General features: G+C 55.6%; 8 protein-coding genes and 1 non-coding gene across 9 annotated transcripts; 4 read left to right on the top strand and 5 right to left on the bottom strand.

The window, feature by feature from the left end:
• Positions 1-1,647: 1,647 nt before the first annotated feature.
• On the top strand, positions 1,648-3,411 carry N657DRAFT_570352 (general substrate transporter; the record flags this gene model as incomplete). The annotated part of the gene is made up of 4 exons (XM_062788727.1): positions 1,648-1,788; positions 1,896-2,249; positions 2,308-2,689; positions 2,756-3,411. The coding sequence occupies 4 exons, from the start codon at positions 1,648-1,650 to the stop codon at positions 3,409-3,411; spliced, it is 1,533 nt and encodes a 510-aa protein (XP_062648551.1).
• Positions 3,412-4,253: 842 nt separating this feature from the next.
• On the bottom strand, positions 4,254-6,541 carry N657DRAFT_670675 (glycoside hydrolase family 16 protein; the record flags this gene model as incomplete). The annotated part of the gene is made up of 2 exons (XM_062795556.1): positions 5,301-6,541; positions 4,254-5,250 (listed from the first exon to the last, which is right to left on the bottom strand). The coding sequence occupies exons 1-2, from the start codon at positions 6,119-6,121 to the stop codon at positions 4,254-4,256; spliced, it is 1,818 nt and encodes a 605-aa protein (XP_062648550.1). The 5' UTR covers positions 6,122-6,541.
• Positions 6,542-6,822: 281 nt separating this feature from the next.
• Positions 6,823-9,391, bottom strand: N657DRAFT_643530 (cytochrome P450 monooxygenase). Its single transcript, XM_062792578.1, has 5 exons — positions 8,349-9,391; positions 8,226-8,289; positions 7,898-8,131; positions 7,488-7,811; positions 6,823-7,390 (listed from the first exon to the last, which is right to left on the bottom strand). Exons 1-5 carry the CDS (start codon positions 9,188-9,190, stop codon positions 7,265-7,267), a joined length of 1,590 nt encoding a protein of 529 aa, XP_062648549.1. The 5' UTR covers positions 9,191-9,391; the 3' UTR covers positions 6,823-7,264.
• Positions 9,392-9,696: 305 nt separating this feature from the next.
• On the bottom strand, positions 9,697-11,341 carry N657DRAFT_655003 (uncharacterized protein; the record flags this gene model as incomplete). The annotated part of the gene is made up of 7 exons (XM_062794549.1): positions 9,697-9,774; positions 9,813-10,167; positions 10,251-10,479; positions 10,561-10,778; positions 10,815-10,919; positions 10,991-11,060; positions 11,149-11,341. The coding sequence occupies 7 exons, from the start codon at positions 11,339-11,341 to the stop codon at positions 9,697-9,699; spliced, it is 1,248 nt and encodes a 415-aa protein (XP_062648548.1).
• A 2,458-nt stretch (positions 11,342-13,799) lies between these two features.
• Positions 13,800-15,388, top strand: N657DRAFT_569956 (uncharacterized protein; the record flags this gene model as incomplete). The annotated part of the gene is made up of 3 exons (XM_062788695.1): positions 13,800-14,360; positions 14,415-14,574; positions 14,625-15,388. 3 exons carry the CDS (start codon positions 13,800-13,802, stop codon positions 15,386-15,388), a joined length of 1,485 nt encoding a protein of 494 aa, XP_062648547.1.
• An 883-nt stretch (positions 15,389-16,271) lies between these two features.
• On the bottom strand, positions 16,272-16,736 carry N657DRAFT_554108 (uncharacterized protein; the record flags this gene model as incomplete). The annotated part of the gene is made up of 3 exons (XM_062787924.1): positions 16,272-16,316; positions 16,396-16,576; positions 16,660-16,736. Coding segments are annotated over 3 exons (303 nt in total), but the record flags the coding sequence as incomplete, so codon positions are not given.
• A 308-nt stretch (positions 16,737-17,044) lies between these two features.
• Positions 17,045-18,551, top strand: N657DRAFT_643524 (YjeF N-terminal domain-like protein). The gene is made up of 7 exons (XM_062792577.1): positions 17,045-17,209; positions 17,323-17,431; positions 17,496-17,561; positions 17,621-17,715; positions 17,969-18,065; positions 18,131-18,359; positions 18,421-18,551. Exons 1-7 carry the CDS (start codon positions 17,198-17,200, stop codon positions 18,521-18,523), a joined length of 711 nt encoding a protein of 236 aa, XP_062648545.1. The 5' UTR covers positions 17,045-17,197; the 3' UTR covers positions 18,524-18,551.
• A 3,012-nt stretch (positions 18,552-21,563) lies between these two features.
• On the top strand, positions 21,564-21,646 carry N657DRAFT_t68. Its single transcript has one exon. It is a non-coding gene; the product is annotated as a tRNA-Lys (tRNA).
• A 1,064-nt stretch (positions 21,647-22,710) lies between these two features.
• Positions 22,711-23,848, bottom strand: N657DRAFT_670669 (uncharacterized protein; the record flags this gene model as incomplete). Its single annotated transcript, XM_062795555.1, has 5 exons — positions 23,606-23,848; positions 23,405-23,567; positions 23,221-23,367; positions 22,849-22,921; positions 22,711-22,809 (listed from the first exon to the last, which is right to left on the bottom strand). The coding sequence occupies exons 1-5, from the start codon at positions 23,634-23,636 to the stop codon at positions 22,711-22,713; spliced, it is 513 nt and encodes a 170-aa protein (XP_062648544.1). The 5' UTR covers positions 23,637-23,848.
• Between the last annotated feature and the right edge of the window lie 211 nt (positions 23,849-24,059).

Raw genomic sequence — 24,059 nt, 5'->3', positions numbered from 1 at the left:
CCCAGTGCTTCTCTTCAACAACTTTCTGTCATGTTATTTTTTGTTACCCTTCCCGAGATTCCGATCACAGAAGCAACAAGATCCTGCTCGCCAGACTTGCCTAGGTAATCATTGGAATAGGGTTTCAGCTCGGTGTTCGTCAGAGTCAAAGTCGACAGTGGCACATCATGATGTGATGACTCTGTCTCCACGCCCGACCTTCCGAGACCGACAACAGTCAAGCAGGGCAAATTCGGATCTTGCTCGGTGATCACCGGATGTAGCACGGTGAGGGAGAACCTCGTCTCCACCATCCCTGACGCTCATTGCACCAATTCAGATTTCATTGGCAACTGAACCCAGTCTCACAATTCACTATCCACCCTCTGCCGACGGTAACTGACCAGTAGTTCAAGAACTGTACACCATCGAGGTGTAGCTTGGACAATTCGAGCTTCATGCGGCGACTCTGACTCGGATGGTTCGGCCCAGAACGAGACTGGCGCGAGACTCACGACGCGTCGCTTTTTGCACTAACTGTTCTTGACTTGAGGGCGACCATCTCGGGCTTTGATTTTCGGTCCGACATCTGCAACCCGAACCGCTGCCCCCAGGCTACAGCCTATCGTCCAGGTAATTACCTGACACGTTATCTGCACCTCCCAGCGTCACACAGTCTATTGCACTCTGGTTACAGACTTGAACATCTGACTCGGCCGGAAGCAATTGTGTCCGTGGACTGGCTCACAAGCTGCTACCTTGGTGTAACTGACAACCTGTCCCAGGGCCCCGGATGGATGTTGCACCAACTCCATGGTCCTAGGCGCCAGTTCTGCAAGCGTCGACCAAGTTGCCGAGAGTCCGAAATGGAGAGACATGCCTGGCTGGGGAGGAGATGGTTTCTTAGATAAAATCAAGTTAGCTGCCCTCATGGGCGCACGCGGGAGATGTTACCCTACGCGGCAGACCTCCCGTCTCTACGGAGTGGCCTCTCGTCGCCCAATGACCGGATGTCGGATAACGGATGGCAGCAACGACCTGGAAGGTGGTCACCGGTGTGTGAGGACGAGCATCTGTTCAGCCTTTACTCCTTGCAGACTAACTCATCGGCTGCATAGGTACCTGTACCATACGAGTGCGTGGTCCGGAATTCGACTGGGATGGCACCTTGACCGTTGGCTCTCCCCCGCTTTCTCGCCCCCTGCTTGGCGCCCCTTCCCCCACAAGCTAACAGCCTGAAGGCAATCTGGACCATGCCTCTTTGCCAGCCTTAAACGAGCCGAACTGGACCTTCTCCGCATGGGGCAGGGTGTTCGCCAAGTGCTCGTGACACCTAGTTTGGTCGGCATTTGACTGCTTATCCAGATTGGAGAATGGAGTCTGCCGCGAGAATCAGAGCTGCAAGACGGCTCCAGTCCATATTAAATTGCCAGGAAAGACCACAGATCGACATGGAGATATTGTTCGACGTTGTAGTACATCAACCGGAGGACGCTGCTAGCCGTTCTTCTCCTTCCTTGACCTCCTTGCCCTCGACATCTTACATTATCTTACATTGACTCTGTGCCATTCCTGCAGTGATCAAGCTCACAAAACCCAGCCCTACCCTGAAGATTGAAACAAAACACCAAGACAACACGCCGGACCCGCCTGAAGAGGGCTCGCGGAATGGCGCCCAAAAGCGACGAGACGTGGAAGAGCCATTGGAAATGTTTTATCGCCTGTGGCATCATTGTGCTCTCGCCCTTCCAATATGGCGTCGACTTTGGTCTCATCGGGGGCCTGCAGGCCATGCGTGGCTTTCTTGAGGTGAGTACCAGACTAGTTGCAACTCCAGTTGGAGAGGTGGCCAAACATCGAAACCTCCGACATTGTAAGTGACCACCGTGACTGACTCGTTTCTGTCCCCGTACCAGGTCTACGGCTACGAGGCTCCTGGCACAGCACTCGGATGGAACATCGACACAACCCGACAGCAGCTGATCTCGTCTCTCATGACGCTGGGCGCCTTCATCAGCTCCGGCACCGCCGGCATCACGGCGGCCTATGTCAGCCGACGACAATGCCTTTGGATCGCGTGCTTCTTCTGCTGCATTGCCAATGTCATGATGATGGCTACCGAGAGCATTGGTGCCCTATACGCCGGACGCTTCATTATCGGATTGGCGAATGGATACTTCATGACGTTTTCCCAGCTCTACATCCAGGAGAGCAGTCCAGCACGGTACCGCGGCTGGTTCCTCACTGCTTTCCAGTTCTTCACGTCTTTTGTGAATTTCCCTCTCCAAGAAGACTATGTATGATTGGAGGATTCTGACAAATACCCAGGGCACGTTGATCGGCACCATCATCGACTGGGCCACCGCCGGCCGGCCGGACAAGTCTGCCTATCTCATCCCGCTCGGCATGATCTACATCGTTCCCGTCATCATGACCGTCGCCCTGTTCTTTATCCCCGAATCGCCGCGCTGGCTCATTCTCATGGGTCGCTACGACAAGGGCGTCGAGTCCCTCCGCTGGCTGCGGCCAGTCGGTGCCGATGTCAACTTCGAGGCATCCGAGATTAGGGCAGCCATTGACAAGGAACGCGAGCTCAGCAGCGGCGTCAGCGTGCTCGACATGTTCACCAACCCCATCGACAGGCGGCGCACCATTCTCTCCGTGTGCGCCGTCACGCTGCAGGCTGCGTCGGGGTCCATGTTCATCATTGGTTCGCGATCTCTCTCTCTTGATACTAGGGCATCGATGATGGGAACTGATGCTGACTCCTGAACAGCATACAAAGCCTACTTTCTCGGCATGTCCAAGGTGGCCAACCCGTTCGGCATGAGCAACGTGCTCAGCGCCATGGGCATCCTGGCCATCTTCTTCAATTCGCTCATCGTGGTCCGCTACGGCCGCCGCCGCGTCATCATGATGGTCGGCCTCGCCCTGTGCGGCGTTTTCCAGCTCATCATCGCCGTCGTCTACGACAGGCTGGGCGGCACCACGGCGACGGGCCAGGTCCTCGTGGGCTTCACGTGCGTCTACATGATGAGCTACAACGGCATGATCGCGACCTATGCCTGGCTCGCCGGCGGCGAGATCCCCACGCAGCGGTTGAGAAGCTACACCTTTGGCCTCGCCGCCGCTTGTGGCTTCTTCTTTGCCTGGCTGACCACCTTCACCGCGCCCTACTTCATCAACCCGGCCTCGCTCAACTGGGGGCCCCGGTACGGCTTCATCTGGTTCCCGTCGTGCGTTGTCGCGGCCCTCTGGGTGTTCTTCTACTTGCCTGAGACGAAGGGGCGTACGCTTGAGGAGATTGATGAGATGTTTGAGGCTAGGCTGCCGGCGAGGAAGTTTAGGAAGCATGTCTGTGTTGGGCATGTTACGCAGCAGGCGGCGGAGAAGAAGGAGGTGTCGGAGGAGGAGGTCGAAAAGGTATGTTGACTTAGCAATGTAGTGATCGATGTTAGATAGATGCTGATGATCCTGCTTAGGCAATGGCTGAGGTCCAGCATGCGGAACAGAAAGCTTGATGCTGCCATCTATCGGGGGGACCCCGGTAGCTTGGAGTTAATTAGCTTCTAGCACAGGCAGAATTGGGAGGTGAAGGAAATCGGGTTTTGTGTACCATGTCGTCGACTAGGTCTCGGGCTATAGCCATGACAAGATATATCCTGCCTTGTGATTGCAGTTATCGTGACAGGTTACTATTATATGTAAGGCGCTGTCATCCTGCTCCTGTGCTCACGGGTTGTAGCTGTCTTTATGACTGGCTGGAGACTGGGATTCATCAATGTAAGTGGGAGTAAACTCGTAAGCGACATGTTGCACTAATAGCACCGCCTTCAAGCTAGGTATCTTCCAGAACAACAGCTCACCGTCTTCCCGGGGAACTGCGGCGAAGACCCGGCAGTATTCTTGCGAATAGTCGGATGTGACTCGGACAGGAGGACAGGCGAGTCCCTCGGGGCGGTGATATTTTCTGGCAGTGAGGTGCGAGACCATGGCTACCAACACCAGATCCAGGACGCACGAAGAAACACGTATGGGGTATAATTGCCGACATCACGGCTGCCGCCGCCAAAGAAGTGCTCTGCGCTGTCTACCTTATCCACACCCACCCATCCATAGAAAAAAAAAAGGCCGTCGTATAGAGCGCAAGATCATCAAACCACGCCAAATCGCTGCCAAAGACAAAGGTACCCGGTAGACAGAAACAGAAAACTCAACAATAAGATCCAGCTTGACGTCACATCCCCTTCTGACCCAAATTCACCCCCATTGTACTACCTGTACCCGCCTCCGCCATCATTCACCCCCCAATATCCTTGATTCCCTCCCCCACCACCACCCTGTCCATATCCATTCATGCCGCCATACCCCCCCTGCTGATGATTTCGCCCGCCATACCCACCACCGCCACCACTCCCACCACCCTGATTATACCCGCCCGCCGTATAACTCCTCTGCGGCTGGGGATGCGTCATCTGCTGCTGCGCGGGGCTAGCCGACCGCTGCATCCCACCACCACCACCACCACTAGCAGCATGATGAAGCGACGGCGCGGGCGAGCCGACACGCATCTGCGGGTTCGGGCTGGAGAAGCTGCGGGCGATCGACGGGTTCGGCGAATACTGCTGCGGCTGCGGCACCGGACTTCGCATCCCCTGCTGTTGCTGTTGTCCGTGTGGCTGGGGCGAGACGCTGCGCGACAAGTCCGCGAAAGGGTTCGCGCCCGGGCCCGGGCTGCCGACGCGGGGGGAATGCATGCCGCCGTGGTTGTTGAGGAGCGGAACGGGGCTGCGCGGGCTGCGCATAGCACTGACACCAACACCACCGCTAGCGCCTGCGGCAGCGGCGGCCATGGAGGTGTGATTGGTGGTGGTGTGGTTGTCGAGGGGGGAGGCCGGGTTGACGGGGCCGAGGGTGGGCGAGGGCGGCACGCTGTAGCTGTCCTGGCCGGTCAGGCCGTCGCGGCGCATCTCCTTGGCGTTGTACTCGGACGCCTGGCTGGCAAAACTGTCCGGGTCGACGCCGGCCTTCTTGAAGCGTTCGAGCTCGAGGCGCTCGGCCTCCGCGCGGGCCTCGGCGGCCTTGGCCTCGCGCGCGCCGTGGCGCCGCTGGCGGATGCAGTAGAAGAGGCCCGTGACGAGCAGCAGGCCGACGAATCCGGCTGCGCCGGAGTAGATGGCAATCTTGGCGCCGTTGGGGAGGTCGTTCCATTTCTCCGAGAGGGATTTTTCCGGCGGTGCGTTGATGATCTCCTCGACGGTTGAGTTGCCCCTGAACAAGATGTTAGTGAAATGTAATAGGGGATGTTGTCTTGTACCTACTCGGTGACCTTGATGCTCTGCCACGAGCCACTCCTGTCGGTATATTCGTACTCCTTGCCGTTGCTAAAGTCCTCGACGTGGGCGCTCTTGACTAGCATTTCGAAGGGCCCCTGGTTGTAGTCGGTGTCGCCTCCGGCCCACTCCCGCGTGCCCTTGGGCAGTCTCGGGTCACCGCCGGCCCAGATACCGATGGATAGGCGCATCGGGGTCTGCGGGTAGTAGTAGGTGTTGTTGGCGTCGGCGGGCAGGAGGCGACGGACCTTGGCTCCGTCAATGTAAAAGTCGAGGAAGTCCTTGGTCCAAATCGTCGTGTAGTTGTGATAGTCGTCCTGCACGTTACCCGGAACCTCGTGGTACTCGGCATTGGGGATGTCGGGGATGTGGCCCTTGCCGAAGTAGTTGCTCTGGGCGATGGTCTTGTTACCGCCGAAGAACTCCCAGTCGATCTCGTCCAGGTTGTCGCTCAGCAGCATGATGGAGCTGATGACGCCGGTGCCCTTGGCAGCCTTCATGATGACCTCGGTGCGGCCCCAAAAATAATAAAATTTAGTCTCGATGGTGGGAGAGTCGCCCATCTTGGTAATTTTGAAGGATGCTCCTGTGTCGGGGTGGTATGTAACGGGCCCGACCTTTGTCTTCCAAGCATTGACATTTGGCGTCATGTTGAAGTTGAAGCTGTAGGCCATGCCAAAGCCGGGATCGGGCGGGCAAGTCGTGTTCATGGGGAAGCAATCGGTATGAACCTGGGCGACGGCAGTGCCGACGAAGGCAGACCACGCCAACAGCGCGGCGGCAGGGACGCGAATTGAGGATGGCCACATGGTGTGTTTGAGTGGACGAGACGTTGCTGTGATGTACAGAGAGATTGTGTTGACTAGGTCAAAACAAAAGTGGCCTTGTCGAAAATGTGAGGTGGTGAATTGCCGCTCTCAACGGTCAGTGTTGCATATCGTTAGTTGTGAGTCGCCAGGACTGTGATGATCGTCGAGAGTCAGAAGAAAAAACGTGGAAAACGGAGAAATCGTCGTCAATAGATGCCAGGTCAACAGCAAAGAAAGGGCGTCGCTCGGTGCGACGAAATGAGCGCAGTTCGCACAACAGGGCCAATTCGGGCGCCTCAGTCACTGGAGGTAAGGAGTGTGTTTGGGATGAAAAGAATAAGGCGGCCGTGGTTCAAAGGAGCGGACTCGGAGCGCCGAGTGCAGTGGTGCAACGGTGCACCAGATGAGTGCCTCGAGCTGTCGTCGGTGACAACCGAAAAGAGACGAACATGTCGGCGACGGGCGGGAGAATGAGAAGGGGTAGAAAAGGGGCCGCCATGATACGCAGGTACCACTTGGAACGGCTTGGCAATCAAGGTTAATTCACCTGAAACGGGATAGCCCGTCGACTGCACGAGCCACTTGCCGGGTGCCCCTGGAAGCTGCAACGTGATCCGCATTCCGACTTTACCAGTTTGCACCTAGCTTTGTTCTCAAGCGCGAATCAGATACCGCCATTTTCCCAAATTGTCTGCAGCTCGGTCTTGGCTCTCCCGGGAACGCTTGGCAATGATTAGCGATCCGGCTGTTCGGAATCTTGCATCCAGCCATCGAGTTTGAGTGCTCGAGAAAGCAAGCACTCCAAGCAATCAGTGTGCAACGTCCTCGGATTGGGTTGTTCTCTAGTTCGATGAACAGGCGTCCAATACCTCTGTATTTGTCCCAAACACACTCGAGGATTCTCCACAAGCCCATGCCAGTGCAACAGTCAGCCAAGCAAAAGAACGAAAGTCGGGATTGCTTGGCTCCGCTTGGCGCACTTCACCGGCTTCTGAGATCCAAAGTCGCCGTCAATGTCCCTGGGCCGTCCCCAGCAAACAATGAGAGGGTATGGATAAATCTGGTCCTGCGACTTCGACCTCCAAGCGAAACTCACGCCCTCCTTCTCAGGAGATCCGGTGATCCGAAACGTACAAGGCGAGCTTACACCGTCTCGACATCCCGCAAGGACACAGCCACCCACATGTCGCTCTGCAGAAAGAGGTTGTAGTTCGCGCTCTTCCACGGCCGGGCGGGATTCGCGAGCTGAAAGTCGAACCGCCTCAGCAACTAATACATCACTCAAACGTCAGCTATGTCCATTCTCTCAGTTTCTGCAGCTGCACCTCAGAAAGAAAGAGCAACGAAATATAGAGAGAGACTTTACCTCAACAAACACCTTATTCAACTCCAGAAACGCAATCATCTTGCCCGCACACCCCCACCGCCCATACCCAAACACCAGCTCGGCCACGCGCCGCATCTCGGCCCTCTTCTCAGCGTCAGCTTGTTCCAGCCAGCGCTCGGGACGGAAGATGTCGGCGTCGGCGCCAAACACCGCCGGCAGCCGGCCCGTCGCCCAGAAGTTGGGCGCGATGAGCGTCCCCGCGGGGACCGGCTTGCCGTCGATGGTGTCGCCGCCGGGGGCCACGACTTTGAAGGGCAGGCCTGTGAAGGGCGGGTGAATGCGCAGGCCTTCGAGGATTACCGCCTTTTTGGGGGGGGAGGTTTTCACGGTGATGTTAATGACTCAGCCATCGGGGATGGAGAGAGACCGGGGGAAGTTGGGTTTTTTACCTGCAGATAGGGCAGCTCGTTCGCCTCGGCGTTGGTCACGGGGCTGGAGATTCTGTTGGTTCTGATGCCCTCGTCGATCTCGGCCTGTAGCGCGTGGTAGGCGCGCGGGGTGCACATGAGGTAGAGCATGGTGGCGCGGATGGTAGTGGCGGTCGTGTCGGAGCCGGCGAGGATCTGGATCAGGGCTTCCGTCTGGCACTCGCGCTGGGTCAGGCCGTGGCGGATGAAGGAGCCCTGGCCACCAGTGTAAGTCTCTTGTCCCGTGCCATCGAGTTTTACTGAACGAAATCGAGGGTTGGGGGGAAGAGGGGAGCGAGGACAAACACACTAGCATGTCGTCCTGTTCCTTGGCATCAGGGCCGAACCGCTTTGCCACAACGTCCATCCCTATCCTGAAATTCGTGTTAGTTCCCGGCCAAGCCCCAAGAAAACAGAAGAAAGAGCGGCCGACTTCAGCATTCTGCCAACCCCTCTCTTGTCCTCTGGCTTCGGTCCCATCAGCTTAAGCACGAGTTTCGACCCCATGACGGCACGGAGGATCGGAACAACAGCGATCGTGACCACGGGAGCCGCAATCTCGTTGACAATCTCCATGTGCCCGTGGATGTCACGCTCCTCGCGGATGAGGCCAAACTCCTCCCCAAACGCGATCTTGGAGATGGAGTCGAGCGTGAAGTACTGCGCCATCGTCGCCAAGTCCAGCAGCGGCTTCTTCTCCTCAGCGCCTGCGCCGCCTGTCGACTTCGCGCCGGCGACCGCATACTTGCTTCGGATCCTGTCCACCATCATGGCAACAATCCGGTCGACCTCGGCCTCGAGAGTCGGGTGGTCCCTGCCGGTATACCCGGGCGCCGTCTGGGCCTTGAGCCGGTCGTGCGTCGCCGTGTCGAGCGTGCTGAACATGGAGTCGTGGTACGGATCCACGCCCACCATCTTGTACCACGTCGACCGCGCGTACCGGGACCGGGCCGCCGACGTGCGCCAGATCACGCTTGGGTCGCTCGTCAGCAGCTCGTTGGGGCCGATGCGCACCGTCGAACCGGACCCGCCGGTTCGTGTGCCGCCGTACTTGGCGTCCGCCGCAGCCCATTCCTCCCCCATGCGCCCGCTGTACGAGGCCCGGGCGAGCCAGTAGTGTGAGAAGGAAGCCGAGAAGGGGCCGTTGAACTGGCGCAGGCGTCGCCAGGCCAGGAGGGAGGAGACCGCATAGGTCAAGATGACGGCCCCGTTGATGGCGAGGAGCCAGGCGCCAGCGGTGAAATTGAGATTGACTCCCGCAGTCAGCAAGTCCATGTTGTTCTCTGTGTGCGAGGTGTCGTCGGTGAGGATGCTTCAAGCTTAGTGAGCATAAAGGCGGGGATTGACTCTGCTGTCGCTCAGCCATGTCGTGCAATGCCCTGTGGCGTCCAATAGGCTGTTCGTGTCATGTCGTTCCACACCCTTTGGCTGCTACCCTGCTGCCGGGATCCGCGAGGTGCTAACGGTTGACTGTCGTTATGACCCCAGCCCCAAGTCGATCCGCGTGGGTCCTCTGAGCCTTGTTTGGATGAATTAAGTCTCCCAAACCCCGTTAGGCCGTCGCAGTCCGTCAGTTGCAAAATGCCTGGAGCTCGCCAGATGTCGCTCAAACAGAGGCGGTTCAAAGCATGTAATGTAGGCCATGGCCGTCTGTACAAGCGTCAAGTATGCATTAATGTACTTGTACATTGTGCACGAGGTTGACCGCGTCTTGTTTGTTGAAATTTTACTCACGCATTCCCTTCTAGTCCATGTCCTCCTTCATCCTACCCGAAATAAACTCAACTACCCAAGAAAGGTACGAACCTGTTCACGGCTATGTAGACGCCGACAGGCTGCTCCCGTATTGAGACAAAGTCCTCGATGTAAAAGTACAGCCGGCAGAACGCATAGAAACGGTTCCTATGAGGGGCAGGACGATCACGTGGAGCCCCAGCCCCGTGTCCGGGTCCCCGTCCGGTAAGATGACTCGCTTTCTCTTCACCCAGGCGGCAAAGGCCCGGAGTAGCCCCTTAACCCTGCCATGGATTTGTCCCCGCGAAGAGGCCGAGTCCGCCTTAACATCGTAGAAAGTCTTGCTTAAACCGGTTTGTTGTTCCACTTCTGGCCTTCGCGCAGGAGTACCCCCTCTGTGCTGTTGCCGATGAGAATGCTCGGTGGGCTGCCGAGAAGGATCCTCGTCCTTCCAGTTTTCGTGCAGGGGCCAGGAGGAGCAGACACCGTACACGCCCGTGCTCATGGCGTGGTACACGCTGCAAAGACGCTAGAGCAGCTGCTCTTCTTGAGTGGGGAAGTGGAAGTTTCATGCCGCCAGCGGTGCCAGACTAAATGCCACGTTGAAATGAGTGCTGGCACGAGAAAAACACGGTCGGGGACGAGAATTGCGTCGGAGGGGAACCGGTCCCTTGGGTTGCCTTGATGGCGCGTGAGAACAGGGGGAGCTTGATTCTGAACGAAATCTCCAGGTAGTAGGACCGGTAAATTGTCGGGCTGAAAGCGCCGGTTTGGGGAGACAAAGTCGAGCGGAGTCCGATACCAGGTCGAGAGGGAAGCGCGGGATGGGTCTTTGAACGTCAGCCCAGTCTCTTTGATTACGTAGCCAGGTGAATGAGTTTGAGTAAAGAGACATGAACGCACCGACTTACTAGCCATGTTCCGGATTTCTTCGATGCTCCTCCCGCCCTTGGTGTGGAGCATCGTAGGAACGGAAATCGTTGGTTTGGCAAACCAGCAGAGCGAGGTGATGGACATGGTGATGGAGAAGGTCAGGGCAGTCAACTCGAGCGTCGTCATTGACAGGCCTTGCGCGACGCGTTGCAACTCCGACACAGTAAACCAGAGCACCTTCCAAAGAGTGATGAGCCTGACAAGCACTGGTCAGTGTTGTTCCGACTCATACATCATCTGCTTCAAGTTGAGGGTGACTGATTTGGATAGATTGTCCGCCTCGTTCTGGGCCTTGATATCGAACTTTTTCAATGTTGGGAATTCAACGTGGCCGTTGCTGACGAGATAATGCAATTGCTCCGTATTGACTGGAAAGGGGGGTCGTTGGGGGCCCCTTGAAGCTTGAACCCTCCCATATCTGCGTAGAAGCCGTGGACCAGAGTCCATTCTGTTGTCTTGGGATGGCGAGACTGGAGTGCTTGAAAGCGCTGAGGAGGAACTTGTTAGTCTTAAGTGTCTCTGAGATCCTACGGTAGCATGTAGGACGGCGACTCGGGAAAGAGGACGTGCTGGGTTATTGGTAAGAAACCTAGGTAACTTCACGCTCCGCCGCGCGCTGGAAAGCTGGCCGAGTGCAATGGCAAGCAAGTAGTCCGGGCCGAGTAATCCGATACAAGCGAGGTTGATCTTGTCGATATAAGAGTGATACCATTTGTCGTTCAGGGACGGGATGTTCGAGAGGTGCAGACCCAGCAACATAGGACGATGGTAACGCATCAGGGCCAGAGAATATCGATGCTCCCGCGTTTATTGTCAGATGGGTTCCAGCCGGTTACTTCGTAGGTGGTGTTGGAGGAGTTTGCAACCGAGCGTGTGACGACTGTGATATCGGGGGCCATGACGATGAAGTAGCCAAACAATTTCAAATGCTGGATCTTGGATTTAGGTCAGGTATCAGGAAGAAAGGAAGACCTAGGGAGCAAGGTAAAGGAGATGGGAGTGAATACCACAGTTTATTCTAACGCTGAACTTGGAGGCCTGACACGCTGCTGGTAAGGCTCCCGGGTGGACAAAGAAAAAAATGAGACACTGCAAGCCTGGATTCTAGTTGCAGGAACTAAGCTGCGGCTGTCACATGGAAGACGGGGTGCAGTGGATTGCCGCCTGGCATCTGTCTCGTAGACCCGGATCGCCTCAGACGGGCCGACGGGAGCAGAGACCTCCAACTATTCCACAGTGATCATCGCCGGTCTTGTGTCGAGGGCGCTAAGAGAAAACGGAACGCATACATACCTGACCGGAGCATTTAGTTATTATCCAGACAATTTCAGTTGACGTGAACACACGGATGACGGCCCTTGCGTCCCTCCATGTTTCCTCTTGACGTCTGCTCCGGTCTGCTGCGGAGTTGATACACGACGAGAGGAATCTGCTGTGTCTTTCCGACGCCATTTGTCTGTTGGTTCCATACCGTGAAATGCCTCGTCAAAGGTGGACGGGGGAGCGTCAACCGTTGGGCGGTTCAAAACTTAAAGCGCCGCCATGCCATGTGGCAGCCCCGCGTCCGCATTGACTGGCTCTGCTTGGCAGAACCGTGAGACGCCGGAGACACTCTTCTGCCACGGATATCAAGTTCTCGATCCTACCAAGTTCCCCGTTTCTCAGAGCTTCTAACACCCGTCCCAGGCAACTCGGTCCTGCTGCTGTGTGGAGTCTTGAAAGCGACGGTCGTCTCCGGCACTCCGCATCGGCCCCCACCCGACCAATCCGCACACTAGCCCTCATCCGACAGAGTTTCCGCGCCAAGCCTCGCCCGTGACTCAAGATCAAGGTGTCTTCAAATCGCCCGAGCCGCATGTAAGGGGATTTCTCAGTGATGCGCCGGCAGGTGTACCCGATTGAAAAGGCTACTCGCGTCAGAGACTGGATACTCTGCCTCGCCATGACCGCCTGGCAGGGCTGGACTCGCAGGTGACGGGCTCTTGCTGCGGCGTCGGCCATGTTTTTCTTACGGGCATCGACTTGATTGACGACTACATCGTCAGAGCGAGAGCACACCGGTCAGTGCGAAACCGGTTTGTAGAATTCAGTCTTTCGCGCCGTTCCATTGGAAGGTTGGAGACGCAGAGGGATAATGTCCAAGTTGAAAGTTGTAGCATGCTCACACGCCTTTTTCCGCCCCAATTGTTCGTGCTCTCTTGACTGTCACGGTTGATTCCGGCTCCATGTTGGGTCGAGCGGGCAGGGTTTCGGTTTGGGAGCTTCTTAGTCTTTCGACTCGTGGACCTGACGATGGATATGGGCTGTCAGCTTTGGTGTAGAACAGCTGCATGTTTCGCAGCAATACGAGCGCTTCGCGCGATGCCAAAGGCGTTTCCGCCATGATCAGGCGACAACTGATGCTGATGTTCGAGCATTTTGGAAGCCGGCGCATCGGTGGTCTCGTTCTCTTTTTTAATATGGCCGACCAGGTCTGAGGAAGTCGAGGGTTAGGGTTACGAGTACCCATACCTGGCTATACGGATACAGCGCTCTCCGTTACGCTATTATCGTATCCAGACCCACCGTTCCATCTGATGCTCTCTCCGTGACCTCGTAATCATCTTCAACAGCCACGGCACCTCAACCACAGCCTTCAACAACCATCCGTAAAGCCCGCTCTCAGCGCTCCGACACTGTTTCAGAGTTTCCGACCTACAACTTGCAGATTCGAAACATTCGCTTGGCCATCGCCGGGCGAGCGATCGACAACTAATTGTCGATTTGCACTTCATCCGCTTCAGGGGGAGCCGAATAAACCGAATACTTTCCGATGGCGGCGACGGCGGCAGTTTAGTCCATCCACCGAAACGATACCGATATTCTTCTCCCGACAAACATTCTCCTCAAAGTGCTTGAATCTGTCGACAAGCGAGCTGCGCTCCGACTAGATGACGGGCTACGCAACGGTGGCGTCTGGCATTGTGTCAGGGACTTCCGCGGGCGGCAACATGGTACAGTACGTTCCTCATGTTCGGCATGCCTTCAGAGGCTTTCTGCTAACCATTGTCGCTCGCAGCCAGCGTCGAACCCGCATCCCCAAGCTTGGTGGCGGCCATGCATCCATGGTTAGCAGCATCATCAACTTGGTCAATACCAGTATGTCCGAACGGTCGGGAGGAGGCTTGCTGGGTTGAATGTTGACAATATTGCAGTTATTGGTGCTGGAACGCTTGCCATGCCTTCGGCCATGTCCCATTTTGGCGTCATGCTCGGAGTCCTGCTGATCTTGTGGTGCGGCCTCACATCCGCCTTCGGCCTCTATCTCCAAGCACGCTGCGCGCGCTATCTCGACAGGGGAACGTCCTCCTTCTTTGCGCTCTCGCAGATTACGTATCCGAACGCTGCCGTCGTCTTCGATGCCGCCATTGCTATTAAGTGTTTTGGAGTGGGCGTCTCGTACATGATCATTATTGGCGACCTCATGCCGGGGGTGGCCGAGGCGTTTGGCAGTGCGGACTCTGGCTTTTCATTTCTGGATGACCGGAGGTTCTGGATAACAGCCTTCTTCTTGCTCTTCATCATCCCGCTGAGTTTTCCCAAGAGGTTGGATTCGCTCAAGTACACGAGCATGGTTGCCCTGCTATCGATCGGCTATCTTATCCTTCTGGTCGTCTATCACTTCGTGGCAGACGAGATTCCGAATAAGGGCGACATTCGTGTCATTACCTGGGAGGGCCCAGTGGCTGCGCTGAGCAGCCTGCCGGTCGTTATCTTTGCCTACACTTGCCACCAAAATGTGAGTTGATTTGCGCTAGACTGCCTCGGCGTCATTTGCTAACTTTCCCGTCAGATGTTCTCGATCTTGAATGAGATTAAAGACAATTCGCCGGCCAGCATTGTTGGCGTTATCGGTTCCAGTATTGGTTCTGCTGCATCAGTCTACATCCTTGTTGCCATCACCGGCTACCTCACTTTCGGCAACGACGTTAAGGGGAACATTGTCAGCATGTGTAAGTGGTTCCTTTCCTTTAAGCGTTTTCAGGGATCTAAAACCGCGCAGACCCCCCCTCTATCGCCTCGACGATCGCCAAAGCCGCCATCGTCGCCCTCGTCACCTTCAGTATCCCGCTGCAGATCCACCCCTGCCGCGCCTCTATCGACGCCGTCCTGCGCTGGCGCCCCGGCAACAGCCAGCGCTCGCCGAGCACCTCGAGCGTCGCCTCCGGCACAGCGCCTCTCCTCCCCGCAATCAGCGCCGCCGCTGCCCCAGTTGACAGCCACGGCGCGCCCGTCGTCGCCATGTCGGAGCTCCGCTTCGCCCTCATCACCGGCACCATTCTCGTGCTGAGCTACGTCACGGCCCTCAACGTGTCCAGCCTGAGCCGCGTGCTGGCATACGTCGGCAGCACGGGGTCGACGGCCATCTCGTTCATCCTGCCGGGCTTGTTCTACTACAAGATTAGCGACCCGGACAGCATCTACCACCAGCGTCTGTCCAAGGAGGACGACGACGTTGTGGATCTTGATGACGAAGGTGACGACGACGGCGGTGACGCGGACGGAGAGGATGGCGCATCGGAGCTAGCAAATTCGGGGCTGTTGAGCGTGCACAGCGTGAGGTCCAATGCGAGCGCGGGAGCCGGGTCGTCGGTCTCGCGCTCGCGGTCTCGGTCGCGCTGGCGGTTGCGGTGGAGGCGCAAGTGGCGGTGGGACTTGGAGCACCTCGAGACCGGCCTGCTGCGGAAGCTGTCGCTTTGCTTGTCGGTCTATGGCGTGTGTGTCATGGTGGTGTGTTTGATCATGAATACTTTTTTTGAGCACTAGCGAGGCCTAGGGGCTGGGTTTCTGGTGGTCAGGGTGGTTTGCGTGGCAGGGCCGGCTTATTTTCTGGTTTTGCTAGAGAGGCAAAAGGTAATTCTAGTTGGGGGTGGTTGCATGCATCAACAGCGAGGGGTTGGACAGAGGGGATCATTCAAGGAGTTGATCTGGCGGGCGTTTGGGCGAATGCATTTGGATTTGGAAAGGGTCCCGGGGTCACAGGTGCAGATACTGGCAAATGTATAGGAGTGATTCGATGGGAAAATGAAATACCTGGAAATTGAAATACTTGGATTCTCCGTTTCCCTCGCCCTCCTCATTGGATGTGCTGCATCCTCAAATACCTGGCTGTCTTCCTGTGATGTCGTGGGCAGTGATGGGTAGACAGTGTCGCCGTTCACGGGATTGTTCACGGGATTGTTCGAATAGCCCCTTCAAAATACGCGACTCATTCCTCCTGGAGCAGGGCCGCGGAACTAATCTTCTCTTTGACTAGGCGTGTCACTCGTATCGTACAGGTCTCTCCTTTGGCTTCCCACGCAAGGCCCCCCAGTGCATCCAAGCTCGAGCATCCCAAGCGGCTTATCCACTTTAAGCCCCTCCAACACTGCCTCGCTGTCCCTGACTGAGGTTGTCGCAACATTGCCCAGTGAAGCCCAGTCACCCAGCAAGTAGCCAAAGAAAAGGGCGGAACTCGGGGAGGACGTCCACCGATCGATTCGTCTCTATCGTGCAGTCCAGGACCGGTCTGTCTTCCGCTGCAAAAACAGAAACGCCTTTGTACACGCCGGTATTGTGTATGCACAGGATGTGGAAAAGATAGAATACACTTGGTTCGGTTATGAAGGGATACGTCGTCTCGTTTTCATGCCTTGGTCGCTTGTGGTGTACTGCTTGGGGCCGCTGGCCGGTACTTGGGTGGGAGGATGCCGACCTACAAAAGGCCGAGCAATCAATTTAGTTGTCTCGGTTCTAAACATGGTACGATGGATATCGCACGAGGGGTAGCGTACCATGGATAATAACCTCCAGACGGTGTCTGTCGGCTGGGCGCCCACGCCGATCCAGTACTTTGCCCTCGTCGTGTCCAGCTTGACGTCCTTGTGCAGCCTCCCCGAGTCGTCGTAGGGGTCCTTCTTCGGAATAGGATCGTAAGTGCCAATGACCTCAATCGGACGGCTGTTGCGCGCGGTCCTGTGATGGTGTTAGACGGTTCCGTCGTCTCGAGAAGGGAGGGTAGAAGGGAGGGAAGATGGGAAGGAAGGCGAGGCGCATACCGAGCGTGGGCGACGACGATGTTGTAGAACGGCGCGTTTGTGCGCCCAAAGCGCGCAAGTCTAATTTTGACAACCATTTTCTTTTTTGTTTCTTCAGGAGAGAGCTGGTGGGATTAAGGCGTGGTATCTTGCTGTGATGGCCGCAGTGTAGTTTGATGTGCTGCTTTGGTGTTGAAGTGCTGCTGATTCGATGTTTCGATACCGTGCACAGGCCAGTTCGCTGGAAATTTTGGGCCCAGCAACTGATCGGCCCACCCCATCACCGAAGATAGGCCAATGAGATCCGCCAATCAGATCAAATGGATGACTTACCTAAGGCGCACCTACCCGTGCTGAGCCTGGCTGTTACATCAGGAGCTGCGTTTCCGCGGCCAGGGTGATGTCAGTTGAATCGATTCCCCTCCTAATAAGACCCGCCAATTCTAAGTTGAGGGCATTGCCGTCTCTGTTTGCTCAGCACATTGCACAAAACTCAGTCTGCATTGAAGCGGTGATAAAACAAACTGAATCTCCTGAGGGATCCATCCTGTTACTTCCAATGGCGCTTAAGGTGTGTTTGTTTTTGTCAAAGGATTACATCCGCCCTGCAAGCCCTGATGTTTTGGCATCTTCCCCCTCAAACACTGCGTCATCCATCTCTAACAATGTTACCGAATGGACCAGACGCTTTCGGCAAAGGCTGCCGCGGCCTTGGACAAGGAGTTGATGAGCACCGGTGCTTTCTCCCTCGACCAGCTGATGGAGCTTGCCGGTCTCTCAGTGTCTCAAGTTGGTCGGTTCAAAATCGTCCGTTCTATCTGGGTTGAGGAAAATGTGTTCTGACCAATTCCTTGCAGTCTACCGAGTTCATCCCGTCAATAAAGGCAGAAGAGTTCTGGTTGCTGTCGGTCCTGGCAACAATGGTGAGCCGCCTTTGTTTACTTCGGGGACGTGGTCAGTGCGCTCACCAAGAGTCATTCAGGGGGTGATGGTCTGGTTGCGGCCCGCCACCTCCGCCATTACGGTTACCAACCGAGCATCTACTATCCAAAGCGGCCAAAGAACGGTCTTTACCAGGTAATGAGTCTTTCCATCCTCTTCGCGCGTTGAAGCGTCGGAGTCAACCGTGCTCTGGCTGGTGCCGTTTAACCCTGAACTGAGATCGTCTGAGTGGACATGTCTCTATTAGCTCTAAAGCTATTTTCCAAGATGGCAACACCTTGGCATGCGCTGCTGTCAGCCGTCGTGTACTTGCTGTCGCCTTGTCGCATGTGTCCGGCCAGCCCCGTTGGTTCTCTCTCCTTTGGTAGCCGCTAATTCGTGTATGCAGCGGCTCGCCAAACAGCTCGAAGACCTCGATGTCCCCTTTGTGGACGACTTTCCGACCGCGCTGCAGTCAGCCGACCACGTTATTGACGCCATCTTCGGTTCGTGCTTCCCCTTTCCCCTCTTGCTCGTTCTTTGTTGGAGTCTCCTAACTGAATCATCGTAGGCTTCAGCTTCTCGGGCGAGGTCCGGGAGCCGTTCCCAGCCGTCATCCACGCCATGGCAGAGTCCAAAATTCCCGTGACCTCGGTCGATGCTCCATCGTCGTGGGATATCGAAGAGGGCCCTCCCAAGTCCGGTGTCGGCAGCAACTTCCACCCTGATTTCCTGATCAGTCTGACGGCACCGAAACCTCTGATCAAGCACTTCAAGGGCCGTCACTTCATTGGGGGCCGGTACGTACTGCGCTCGAGGTCCTTCTCCTCCCCAGTGTCTTTTCTGATGGTCCCGCTGTAGGTTCGTCGCGCCCGGAATTGCGAAGAAGTATGGCTTTGATGTTCCGGCGTATGAGGGAGTCGATCAGATTGTCGAAGTCGGCCCTGAAGAGTTGAAGCTGTGATGCGGCGGCGGTGGTTTGTCGGGTCCGGTCCGATCCTTCTTCCCTTTCTTCTATTGCTACATCATGGCACACCCGCCGCCCGGACTGTTTGGGCAGATTCGGCTCGAGCAACCTCCCTCTTCCATGGCAATGCGGACGACAACTGTGCCCTTGAGGCAGATCACCAGCGGCGGGTGAAAGTCCTTGCACAACTCGACATAGGTCAGAAAGTCTTTCCCGCAAGCTGGGCATGGAGTGCTGTGGTACTCCGTGCACATGAACGACGGCGGACCAGAGGTATGCGGCAAGGTCTCAAGGTTGGTGATGCTGGTGGTTCTCGTTGTCTAGGACCGTCAGACGACATGGGGCTGCGGCTGAGTGTATCGGTGTGTGTGTTGTCCGGCTGTGGCTTGAGCGTATATAGTGCTTTGGAGTGGCTGACTGCGTGACGGCAAACCAGCTATCGTGTCGTGCGTTGGGACCAAAGGAGCTAGCAGTTAACTCAACCTCCCGCGGGCGGTGTCTGTTCAACGGGTGACCTGTGATATGGCTCGCTAAGACGGGCTTGGAACTGCCGAATCGGTGCGTATTGCCACTGCAGTCGAGCCCGTGTGAATGACCGAGGTGCAAGCTGGTAACACGGCGGCCTAGCAGGTGCTGCAGCGGCGAACCATTGTGGCACCTCCAGACCGGCTCTGAAGAGGAAAAGATTGCTGGCAACGGGAAGACTAAGTGCAGTCATTTTCTTCAACATGCAAAAGCGGTATATTCGGAAAACGGGCAATCCGCAGCGAGCTTCGCTACCTGAATCTTCCCAGCACGACAGCGCCCCGAACATGTGGTACTTTGAGCGCCTGCACCGAAAAAAGGACCATTTGCTCCGGCGGCCTCTGATAGGCTGGCTCAGAGCGTGAGGGTCCTCTTTCAAGCTCCCTCGCAGAATGCCGACGTCCAGGAACAAGGACAACCGTGTCGAACTCGAGCTCTGGTCCGTTTGCAGCAGCGGAGAGATTATTGGTGGCTCGCCAAGGGATCAACTGTGGCTCGGGAGCTTGGTGCTCGCTTGGTGATGAGGCGAGAATAAACCAAGAAATTGTAGGTACCGAGCCGGTATCTTCTATACCTGACCTGGATTCGAAGCTCAGTTGTGCTTGGATGCAGATCGCCAGAAACCTGGAATGTCCCATGGCAGATTAGGAAAGCAAGGGTTCAACCTCTTTGGCCTAGTCGGAAAGCCTCAGGGTCCTTCCCTCCCATGTCGCACATGCACGCGGGCACTACCCGGCAGGGCACCCGCACCTCCCAGTGAGCCCTGCAAGGCTCTGCCTTCCATCTCATCTTTCAGGCTGCGTTCTCGCGATCAATTCAGCAAGCTGGCCATTGCCCGGCATCCCCTCGCATTTCGCAACCGATCCCCCATTCGACGCAAAAGGCAAGGGCTTCCGGCGTCTAGTGGTCTATTTGGCGGTCACCTGTTTCCTGATCCACTTAGCAAAATGCGTTCTCTTGTCGTAAGAAGACCAAATTGACCTTCGAAAGCCACTTGGCCAGTACCTTGGTTTTGGCTGGACCCCTCATCGGCTGTGTGGCGTTACGCTTCCGCTCCTTCCCCTCTCCCAACGCGCCCCGCTTCACCTGCCCCGCGCTACTGGGCCCATCAGATCAGGGACGGAATCAAATCGGTCTAGATCCCACCCGCCTGCGCGCCTCACTGATAGCCATACATGAAACGCAATAGAAACGGATATAGCGTCTTCAGCTGAATCTAGCATTCACGAATGAACAGATTCCGGTCCAGCGTCCGATCCTCACGAGATCTGAAACTGCTGTTGATCTTGGAACTTGAGCAATCTCTTCGGACTTCCACCCGGCCTCGGCCGGCAAAACCCACCAGGAACCGGTCTCGCGGGTCATTGGCGGGGCTAACGTTATTCGTATGAGCACCCCCCACTCAATCGCTGGACTGATGCAAACGCTCGCCCACGCGAGTGCCGCTCAAGCAAACCAGAAACGGCTGGCACCTCATGGCTGCAAGTACTTGTGCTGTACACAACGAATGACCGCCGTCTGTATCACACACAACACTAAGCATTATCAACCGAGCCTCACGGATCTGGCGCAGAACCCTGAAATTCGGCAATGCACGCCAAACCATGATCTCTGCGGCTTGGCCCCACGAAACGTTTATTTTTCCAAGTTCAGTAAACACAAAACTGCACTAGCAGGATACTTTCCTTGAAGCAAGCAATGGAGAAATCGACGTCATTGCCCCCATACCTCGTAACAAACAAGTCGCCGACTCGGTGGGCCCTTCAAAAGCTGTGAGTGGACGACGAAACGAGTGCAATCAGTCGAAATGCGAAAAGTAGCCGAGTGTGGCTTGTAACGAGTGTGGTTGGTCAGGTAAGCCCGGGACACTCGCCACAGTTGCTGCTGCCTAATGGCCCCAGCCACTCTCTGTGTACTTCCGTACATGGACGACCAACCCGCTGCTTGGCGATCTCGGGAAGGTCACGTTACTGTAAAATACACTTCCGGACTGCAATTCTGTACTCCATACGTCACATGCTGTTTCAAGGTCGCAGACCGGCGATCAACGGCCTTACCCATTGATCGGCAAGTGCGATGGGATTGCCATGACGAGTCCTTCGCCACAATGGTTCGTTTGACGCTTCAGCCTCAGCCAGCCGCAATACGCTTGTTGTTCGTGATGCAAGAAGCCCGATAAGTCATTGCGCAGATTGCCTACTGTAACCGGCCCATTCCCCATCCTGATGAAAGGGCAACCGAAACCTCTACGATCCGTACCTTTAACCCATCAACTCGGAGTCGCCGCCGTCAACCATCTCTCTATCTCGTGACATGTCCTAACGAATAAGGTGCTTGCTAGGTATTGTACGTACCGCTCAGAAGGTGGTAACTGGCGGATGTGCTGCTATGCTCCGAGTTGAGCAGTTCACTTGAGCTCTTTAGATCTTCCCTCAATTTGTGCACTGTGCCTTTTGTCGTAGTTAAGCAGAGTTGAATTCCAAAGTCATCATACCATCACACCAACTAGCCTGCCCGGCTAGCTCAATCGGTAGAGCGTGAGACTCTTATTCAGGGTTCATCTCAAGGTTGTGGGTTCGACCCCCACGTCGGGCTCAAATCCCGGCAGCGATGCCTTCAATTTTTCACTTTTTCCCATCAGTGCTTCATTTATTCTTCCCCCACTTCCACGTTCCCTTCCACATGCTTTTCTTCTGCCAGCCACAGAGGGTTTTGATCGAGTTAGCTGGGCAGATTTATAAGCGCTAGCCTTATATGTATAATCTAGAGAAAGTGCTTTCGAGCTTGGATAACCTTTATACACTGATATGTCACGGGAAGTGACAGTGTGAGGTTTATGTGCGCAACTCCTGGTTCGACTGGACAGTTCGAACCACAATCCCTCTTTTGAGGGTGTTACGCAGTGGTCAGTTGCGCCGACCCGTGACAAATATCCCGGAACTCGCGAACTTGCACTGTACAATCCTAGGACTTCCAATACTATACAACTCCCGAGAAGCCGATTCGCAGTTAATACTTATTAAGACTCGCATTACTAATCATCAGAATAGCTCTCCGATGTCATTGTTGAGCTGCTGTGACCCAGCTTACTTTATGACGGCAGTGGGGGCTGCCGTCAACAGTACATTAGCTACCTCAGAGTTTCAGGTGGTTAGACTTGAAATCCTGGCATCCCTTTCAGGAGGTTAGTGCAATGGCATGGTGGTTCCGTCGCACTCGCCGTCACATTACTGAGGGTATGATGGCTGCGATGCACGAAATGGCTCTCCTCCCTATAGAGAACGCTGTACTTCATAAGGCCAACGAGGTACTAAGAAAGCACCGGAGAGCGAAGAAAATACGTATGCAATTCGGAGAATCACTTACTTTGTAAGATGGAAGGATCTTTCAGACAAGAAGGCTGTAAGTGGGGAGAAAGTTCAAATACGTTACAGTAGTTCTAATCCAATCCACTGTTGACCTGCAGGACTGGCTGAACCAAGCCCTGCGGACCGACGACGCCGACCTGCTCGAATCGTGCCTCCAGACGACCGACGATAAAATAATAGAGAACACCATCAACCGCATGGACTCGTCGCTCGCGGCCGTGCTGCTGTCCAAGCTCTCGGCGCGCATGCACCGCCGGCGGCGGTGCGCAAGGAATGCCACGGCGCGGCTTGTCACTGACATGCTGCGATAAGCTCTCGATCAACGGATTGTTGCGTCTCGGCATCTCGGATGCCAGCGAGATACTCTTGTCTCCAGTCGGGCATGGTTTTCTATAAAAAACAGATTCAGTACCCAGATGGAAAACAAACAGGAAGAATCTGAAAGTGCCGCGGGTAGAACACGAGCTCCTTGGTGCGAGGTTGGAGGTGCCATTTCAGGATGCTGTTTCCAAGTTGATGTGCGTCTAGACACTCCAAACGCCACTTGAGTTGAGCCCTTCATCAGCGAGGTAACAGCGAACGTGACGGTTATGTGATTTCTTACGATAGTAAGATATTGATACACTGGCGTTTAGAGGCAGGGTTGGTCAGCCAAGAAAAATGCGACGTTAATAACCCTGGATGGCACTGCTGTTCGTTCGGATAACTAGGGATTCTAAAAGAACTGGTCTTGCTTCTTCAGATGCTCGGTTTAATGCGTTGACCAGAACCTGCTCTGGACACTCCATTTCGAGGGCTAACCTGGAATCGTTGGTAAAATCGCATTCGAACAGCAGGCATTGCGCCAGTTGCTGTTCTAGCTTCGCTCGCAGGTCCTTAAAAGTTGACTCCTTCCGCCCGACTTCGCTCAGGCAGTGTATGACTAGGCGCTGATGCGTAGCGCAACATCTGCGCGTCAGTCTTGATAGCCGCTTTGCAAACACACACTACGAGATCACCGGCCCTAGATCGAATCGAGAAATACGCGAGCTCCTGATTGAATACCCGAGACGCCGCAAGGGGCCAGATATTGACCGGCTGGACAATCGACCGCCAATTCTCCAAAGCGCCTCGAGAACAGCATGTTGGGACGATAAATCTCGCCCGACCTTTGAAAAAATGATGGCAGACACGCTGCACAACGCACCCATTGTGCTGGACAACGGGTCCGGCACCATACGGGCTGGTTTCGCTGGCGCGCGGGAACAGGCGCGAGGCGAAGTAAGTGTTTCCCGGTCCCGCGCCGGTTCCCGTGCGGGGGGGTTGGGCGGATGAGTTGTTGGGCAAGAAATGCAGCTGGATGGTGTTGGTGTAGGGGGAGCTCGTACGAAGGTTCAGTGCTGTAGTACGTGTGGCAAACCTGGCTATAATGCACGCACGTATCAGGAAGTCGTAGAATCATCTACTTAGCTGTTTCTAATGGGACTATAGTTGGTTCATAGTGTTGATGTATTATAATTGAAGATAGTCGTTGTTAGGTAGTGAAAGAGTGGCCGCCTCACTTATTCAGCCGGCTCGCTTATTATATACGAGGCCTGGAGAGAGAGGTGGCTCAAGGAACGAGACGGCCGGACAGCAACGAGGCCCGCAGATGACCTTGA

The sequence above is a fragment of the Parathielavia appendiculata genome (genome assembly GCF_033297405.1).
Source record: "Parathielavia appendiculata strain CBS 731.68 unplaced genomic scaffold N657scaffold_4, whole genome shotgun sequence".
Taxonomy (NCBI): Eukaryota; Fungi; Ascomycota; class Sordariomycetes; order Sordariales; family Chaetomiaceae; genus Parathielavia; species Parathielavia appendiculata.
The sequence above is the reverse complement of the archived record's forward strand: the minus strand, read 5'-3'. Positions and strand labels throughout refer to the sequence as shown.